This window comes from Polyodon spathula, chromosome 22 (assembly GCF_017654505.1).
Source record: "Polyodon spathula isolate WHYD16114869_AA chromosome 22, ASM1765450v1, whole genome shotgun sequence".
In the NCBI taxonomy this organism is placed as follows: Eukaryota; Metazoa; Chordata; class Actinopteri; order Acipenseriformes; family Polyodontidae; genus Polyodon; species Polyodon spathula.
In genome coordinates, this window is record NC_054555.1 from 27,141,346 (window position 1) to 27,149,387 (window position 8,042).

Sequence of the window (8,042 nt, forward strand, 5' to 3'; positions counted from 1 at the left end):
ACAATACACGTGACTTTAAATGATTTGACAGAAGGCGGAGACTTTAACGCGAGTGAGTAAAGTGGGTGGGATTTGAAGATTTGGAGATTAGGCGGTGCTTAGAACAAACTCGCGGGTTCTTGCCTCTCCACTTCTCGCGGGAAGTGATGACAAGCGCGCCAAGTTTTGCAAAGAAGGAGTCAGAGGCACGGAGAAAAAGTGGATTGTATAAAGAGCTGCTTATCGAATCGGAGCCACAGTTCAAGAGCTGGGTTTGTGGAGTGCGACCAGTCCGGGCATGCTATAACAGACTGTAACAGTATTTGGTAGATCGGGAACATTGACTGGTATAGTGCTGTGTGACCCCAGCATCCCCCCAGATACAGAGCACGGATGATAACAACGCTTGCTGGAGTATTAGAGTTTTAATCCGGACAGGGCAGCGAGGCTAATATCAGCACACAATGGTTCTGCAAAACAGTGGAAGATTCAAAGCGGACCGGGACCAGAGCGGAGACCAGGAAAACCAGCAGTAAGCGACCATCATTTTATTTATTTTAAGCAAAAGTTATAACCATGACTATATACTTTAGTCATGCTTCTGCAAGTTTTACAATTAAAAAAAACAAAACATAATTTGTTGTTCTTCTATAGTGAAGTCTTCTGTGCACGCCACCTTGTTGACAGGCCAGTTTGTTTACAGTCCCACAAAGTTTTTTTTTTAGCTATAACACTGCTAGTCATCCTGAGCCAGAAAGAAAATTATTAATTTTGAAACTGTATGGTGCTTTATTATTATTATTATTATTATTATTATTATTATTATTATTATTTAATTTATTATTAATTTTCAGCAGGTGTGTGTACAATACAGGGATGGAAATAAGGCTCCCATTGCATAGCAGTTGGATCCATTCCTGGTTTTACTGTGAGGTTAATGAGACACTTCTGAGCTTGTTGCCTATAGTATACACTGTGGCTCATCAAGCTGGTCTTAAACCCTTCAATGAGTGAAACTGCTTGCAATTTCCATCTTTTTATAATGTCTTTTATTCATCTGTTTGGTCTATCATGACTAGTTCAGCAGTACCACCAAATCCCAACCACCCAACTGGCCCATAGCAGTGTATAGATGCACCCAGTAAGAATGATTCCTGCAGGGAAGGTCCATTCCAGTCTGATGTGATGTGCTGTATGTGATGTGATGTGAAGATGACCCCAGAGGTAAGTTAACCCTTTCCTCTCTCTCTCTCTCCCGCAGGGATGAAGCCTCGGCGATGTCCGCTCTTAAGCGCCTGGAGCGCAGCCAGTTCACAGACGAGATGGACGCGCGCTTCGGCTTCGAGAGGATGAAAGATCCGGGAGAGAAGACAGGCTGGCTCATTAACATGCACCCGGTACACTGAGCTTTACAGTCTTGCCTTTACAACCTCCGATGCCCCCTTGACACCCTGCTGGATCATTGATGTATTCTAAGTGCCCGCTCCTGAGTTACAATTATTACAACCTCACTTGTACTTGTACATCTCCTAGTAAAATATTGACCCGACCCTGCCGTCTTAATCAGGAGCTGAGAATGTGCAGTGCTGTTAATCTGGCTTGCTTGAAACAGTTTGGTTGAGAAGCCTTAGATCTGACTGGAAGATCCTCGTCCCTGATCAAGCGTCTCCGTTTCCTTTCAGACGGAGATCCTAGATGATGACAAACGCATGGTCAGTGCCGTCGATTATTACTTCATTCAGGAGGACGGCAGCAGGTTTAAGGTAACTGATCATTGCTCTTCAAGAGACACTGTTTATACTTCTCTTTTAAGTGGTGTAGTGCTACCGAATGTATTTCTAATTGTTTCCATTGTAAAGAGTTTCTGTGTGCTGACAGTGTCTGCTCTTTTTTTAGGTTGCACTTCCCTTTAAACCCTATTTCTACATAGCAACTAAGAAGGTGAGTCTCACCCATCCCTTTTCATTCACTCCGGAGTTTATATATCATATTGATGAATCCCTGAGCCCAGTTATGTTTTCTCTCTCTTTTTCATGGCTGTAGGCAGTAAGTTACAGGGGTTTAAATGTGTCTTGTTGCCCTCTCTGTCTGCAGGGCTGCGAGAGAGAGGTGATCTCCTTCCTTTCTAAGAAGTACCAGGGGAAAATTGCCAAGCTGGAGGTCATGCCCAAGGAGGACCTGGATCTGGTGAGTCTGGGCTCTTGTGTGTGTGTCACTTCCCTGTGCTCTAGGGTGTGTGAGGGAGCAGTTCACCCCCTGTAGGCAGTGCTTTACTCGGTATGACAACTGTTTGTCGCTCCCCACAGCCCAATCACCTGGTGGGTCTGAAGAGGAACTACGTCAAGCTGTTCTTCAACACTGTCGACGATCTCGTCAAAGTGAGGCGCGAGATCTCTCCAGCCGTGCGGAAGAACCGGGAGCGCGAGAAATCCAACGATGCCTATACCGCCATGCTGTCCAGGTACAGACTGAAGAGCTGCTTCTTATTCACAAAACTAGCAAGGATTGCGCAGTTAACACCAATACAAGACTGATGGTACTCAGTGTGTTAGGGTTTTTTTTTTAAATGTACGTTTCCACCTTGCAGTATGAAAACACAACTGTGGCATGATTCTCAAAACTGGAATCCAAGTCTAGCCCTCCCGAGCTCACTGTCTGTAATGTGTCCTGTGTTTATTCAGTGCGCTGGCAGGGGGCAGCATGACTACCCTGGACGATGACGGCCCCTCCAAAAAGATCACCGACCAGCTGGACAACATTGTGGACCTGCGGGAGTACGATGTGCCCTACCATGTGCGGCTGTCCATCGACCTGAAGATCCACGTGGTGAGCACGCTCCGCAGAAACAACCACCAGATACCCGTAGCGGTGCCACACCGGATTAGGACCCCTCTTCTGCTTTTGAAATGATGACAAATGAAAGAGAGCTGTATCTCTGATAGCAAACTGTAGGAGTATATTAAATGACTGATCACACTTAATTACATTTTCTTACATCTTATTAGCTTAATGAAGTATTTTTTGTTGATTGTTTTATTTTCTTATGTCCCTTACACTCTAAAGGCCATTTATCTTGCCACAGCCTGTGCAGCAGGTATTACGATCCCACTGCACATGAACTGGTGTGTTAACAGGCGCTAAGGAAATTGTTCATCGCAGTGTGATTTGACTCTTGGTTGTCTCGGGCAGGCTCACTGGTATAACGTGCGTTACCGCGGCAGCGCCTACCCCCCAGAGATTGTGCGCAGGGATGACTTGGTGGAGCGGCCGGTGAGTGTTTATGACATCAGTGTCAGCTGCTCCCTGACTGCATGATAAAGAGCTGCTGGGCGAGAGACCAATGTTGGATGTTCAGCTGAGATTTTCAACAGTTCGTTTTATAATCTGGATGAGACAGAGTTAGTAATACAGATTTTAAAGCTGGTGGGTGCGTGCCTTTTGAATGAGAGTGGTACCGCGTGCCGCCCCTTTGCAGGACCCGGTTGTGTTGGCGTTCGACATTGAGACCACCAAGCTGCCCTTGAAGTTCCCCGACGCGGAGAGCGACCAGATCATGATGATCTCATACATGATTGATGGACAGGTAAACGCCGGTCAGCCACTTGACATCACTGCTTTCAATGCAGCCTCTTATCAGCTCCTAATGGGGAGCGACTTGCTGTTGAGTTCTTGGGTACATTCAAACCAGCACCATCTGTCAGAACTCCAGGATAGAGTCACAAGCCAGTTGTCTAAAAAGCTATCTATACATAACAAGGGAACTTGTGTTTTTTTTGTTGTTGTTTTTGACAGGGTTACCTGATCACAAACCGGGAGATTGTGTCGGAGGATATTGAGGATTTTGAATTCACCCCCAAACCAGAGTACGAGGGCCCCTTCACTGTGTTCAATGAGCCTGATGAGGTGAGTTTAGACAACATCATCTATTAGTCCCGTGTTGTGTTAAAGATTTCTTATTCATATTTCTGTATTTTGTCTGGGGGAAATAAATAAATAAAACTAATTAAATTACCCAAAGAGTGTGTTCTTACTAGTAAAGTTCAATAGAAACTTGACCGGGGGATTAGTGCTATTTGTACAGTGGTGTAGACCTTCATGCTTCGGTACAGTATAACCTCTGCTCCTGTCCTTTTGGTTTCAGGCTAGTTTGATTCAGAGATGGTTTGAACACATCCACGAGACCAAGCCCAACATCTTTGTCACCTACAACGGAGACTTCTTCGACTGGTGAGCAGGCTGACTGTAGTCCTGTCTATGTATCTACTGTGTTCAATCCGATGCTTATAAAGAAGTATTGGGAAGGGTCAGTTACAGTGCTGTTAATGGTGGTCGTTCTTTCTCTTCTCTCTCTCTCTCAGGCCCTTCGTGGAGACGCGGGCAGCGCAGCACGGCCTTGACATGTACCGAGAGATCGGCTTTCAGAAAGACAGCCAGGGAGAGTACAAGGCCAGCCAAGCCATTCACATGGATTGCTTCAGGTAAGGTACCAGAGCCTGAGTCTGGATCGCCACTTTGCAGCTCCGCTGTGTTTCTCTAATGCAATCGCTGTGTGTCTCAGGTGGGTGAAGCGAGACAGCTATCTGCCGGTGGGCAGTCAAAACCTGAAGGCGGCAGCGAAGGCCAAGCTGAGCTATGACCCCGTGGAGCTGGACCCGGAGGAAATGTGCCGCATGGCCACGGAGCAGCCCCAGGTAGCGGGGTCGAGACTTATTTCTGTTTCATTTCCCATTCCCTTTTAATCAATTCCAACACATCGCTGATCAAAACTGGAATTGGCAGTATTCTGTTCAAATTTAAATTGCAATTCCAGTTGTTTTCAGGAAGAGGAATTGGAATTTGGAATTCATTTAAAAAAGGAATTAGAATTGGAACCCTGCTCGAGTTCCTGATTCCCTATTGAATTTCTCTCCTCCAGACGTTGGCGACCTATTCAGTGTCAGATGCTGTTGCCACCTACTATCTGTACATGAAGTACGTGCACCCTTTCATCTTTGCGCTGTGCACCATCATTCCCTTGGAGCCTGATGAGGTAACGCTTGGTCCCGCTGCATCCATCCACAGAACAGAAGAAGAATCGGGGGGGACTTGATTGAATGCAGCAAAGCAATCGGGTGGGGGTAAAAAAAACAACATGGGGTTGAAAGCGCTCGCACGTTTCCTCATTCTTCCAGTGTGTTGAAAGCACTCCGGGCCGGGTTGTGACTGTCTCCCTGTTGGTCCCTCTCAGGTCCTGCGGAAGGGCTCTGGCACGCTGTGCGAGGCTCTCCTGATGGTCCAGGCCTTCCACGCCAACATCGTCTTCCCCAACAAGCAGGAGCAGGTCTTCAACAAGCTGACTGACGACGGCCACGTGCTGGACTCGGAGACCTACGTGGGGGGCCACGTGGAGGCGCTGGAGTCCGGGGTCTTCCGCAGCGACATCCCCTGCCGCTTCAAAATGGTAACCCCCCCCCCCCCCCCCCCCCCCCCCCCCCCAACCCATCACTGTTGGTAACTACCATTGATCGGCCAAATAGATGAATTATGATTTTATTATTCGGTTATTCAAATCCGTGTTTACTGTTCCCTATCATTATGATGTGATCCAGTATGTTAACAGTGAGAGATTATCTGCAGGTAAAGAATGGACAGTAGTTAGTAGTGTATAGTGGTAGTTTTAGATCGGAGGTGACTGGAATGAAATGTAAATCTATTGCACATCAACTTTAGTAAAGTATGAGCAGGTGGTTCCTTCTTCACAGTGCTCGGACTGCCTGGTCTGGCTCTGGTTTCCAGGGCACTGATTTTATAAAAGCGGTTTCCTGTCCCTCAGAACCCGGCTGCCTTTGACTTCCTGCTACAGCGAGTGGAGCTGACCCTGCGGCACGCCATCGAGGAAGAGGAGAACATCCCCATGGAGCAGGTTATCAACCTGGACGAGGCGAGTGAGACCCCAAATAACACACCCAGCCCTGATCAGGACCCCGCCCCAGAACCAGCAAAACTGGAGTCAATACAGCACCCCACCTAGTACAGGACACTAACTGAACCCTCAACTCAGAGCTGTAATACAGTAAAAACTGTAATGGGTGTTTTGTAAAAAAACATATTTCTAATCAAGAGATAAATGACACTAGAACCTTAATCTTGAAATAATGTTTTCTGTGACAGCGGAACATCAGGGGGCTGCTGTTGTTAAGTTTGATTTGTAAAGTGTGTTTAAGCTGGGTCTCTTGCTCCCCTTCGCAGGTGTGCGAGGAGATTAAGAAGAAGCTGGTCTCTCTGAAGGAGGTGCCCAACAGGATTGAGTGTCCCCTCATTTACCACCTCGATGTAGGGGCCATGTACCCCAATATTATCCTCACCAACCGGCTGCAGGTAGGGCAGGGTGTGGGTGTGGAGTGACGGGCTGGGGAGCTGTGTTTCCTCACCGCTGGGGAACGGTTCATTGTAATGCTTCCTGTTTCTGCAGCCTTCTGCCATGGTGGACGAGGCCACTTGTGCTGCCTGTGACTTCAACAAGCCTGGAGCCAACTGCCAGCGGAAGATGGCATGGCAGTGGAGAGGAGAGTTCAGTGAGTACAAGCTTTAATCCACACAGTGAGACGCACATGTGAGCCAGTAACACTTCTAAAGGTTGGGGGTAAGATCCGGTCCTGTTTCTGGTGTCCGTAACTCAAAACCACTGTGTCAGGTGGCGCCTTTTCAGGCAGTCTATCACAAGGGTAGCGTGAGCATTGAGTCTCAACTGCTTCATGTTTGAGGCAGTCTGAACATTGCCTGTGCTGTGTGTGTCTAGAGCGCTGCAGTTTCCAGACTCTGCTATTCAGCGTGTTTCCTGAGCACTGTAATTCACCTCTGTTCTGTTCTCTTCCTCTCTGCCTCTCCCGTGTGCTCAGTGCCCGCATCACGCAGTGAGTACCATCGCATTCAGCAGCAGCTGGAGTCCGAGAAGTTCCCGCCCTTCTTCCCGAACGGGCGTCCCCGGGCCTTCCACGAGCTGAACCGCGAGGAGCAGGCACGGCACGAGAAGAAACGGCTGGGAGGTGAGACGCTGGGAAGCTGTAGAGTTCCAATCCCATCATTTATAACAATGTCGCAGAGTGCAATATGTCTTACCTTGAGTAAAGTCAAGTGTACACGAATGTGGCATTAATTTAATATTTACATTTTGCATTTCACTGCTTTTTTTGCTGTTAAGTAGTGCAATATTTGATTTATTATTATTATTATTATTATTATTATTATTCGAAGGCAATTTACTTGCATTAAAATATCCAGTATTTTTATTGGTTGCCGAAACAAACTCCGACTAAACTGGTATGACATGTTGGTTCAATTATTGAAATTTACCAACAATCAATCAATCAATCAAACAGTTAACAAGTCATTTTCTTTGTGAAGTAACAAATACTACATTGTGCTTTTATTTCAAACTGATTCCTTGCATGGGCCCCTGTCAACGGCAGTCCGATATGATCTGTGCTTCTTCTTGCTAGATTACTGCCGCAAGGCTTACAAGAAGGTGCGCATCACGCGGCTGGAAGAGCGCGTCACCACCATCTGCCAGAGGGAGAACTCCTTCTACGTGGACACTGTGCGCGCTTTCAGAGACCGCCGCTACGAGTTCAAGGGGCTGCACAAGGTACTGCCGGGGCAGATCACTAGAGAGCATTCGCGAGGGGGGAGGGGGGGAGGGGGGGACAGACAACGCACCTTTTCAAAAGTTATTGATCTGAACCCTGTCTATGTGATCTGAACCCTCTCTGACTGCGAGATCTGAACCCTGTCCATGCCCCCCTCCTCAGGTGTGGAAGAAGAAGCTGTCTGTTGCCCAGGAGAGCGGGGACGCTGCTGAGGTGAAGCGCTGCAAGAACATGGAGATCCTCTACGAGTCCTTGCAGCTTGCTCACAAGTGCATCCTCAACTCCTTCTACGGATACGTCATGAGAAGGGGGTATGGGCGATTGTGATGGCTAGAACTGCTCCCACCCAGAGAATTCCAATTCTACACAAGATATACCCGTCCGATCATACTGTCCAGTATTATAGTAAAAAAACATGCAATTTTGTTTTCAGGTTTT

General features: G+C 47.4%; 1 protein-coding gene across 1 annotated transcript; it reads left to right on the forward strand.

The window, feature by feature from the left end:
• Positions 1–150: 150 nt before the first annotated feature.
• LOC121297056 (DNA polymerase epsilon catalytic subunit A-like) lies at positions 151–7,931 on the forward strand. The gene is made up of 21 exons (XM_041223067.1): positions 151–511; positions 1,241–1,376; positions 1,662–1,742; positions 1,876–1,920; positions 2,074–2,166; positions 2,286–2,440; positions 2,661–2,805; positions 3,169–3,249; positions 3,455–3,562; positions 3,772–3,882; positions 4,121–4,206; positions 4,338–4,457; positions 4,538–4,670; positions 4,895–5,008; positions 5,207–5,419; positions 5,792–5,988; positions 6,183–6,336; positions 6,431–6,533; positions 6,858–7,004; positions 7,458–7,603; positions 7,767–7,931. Exons 1-21 carry the CDS (start codon positions 444–446, stop codon positions 7,929–7,931), a joined length of 2,601 nt encoding a protein of 866 aa, XP_041079001.1. The 5' UTR covers positions 151–443.
• Positions 7,932–8,042: the final 111 nt, after the last annotated feature.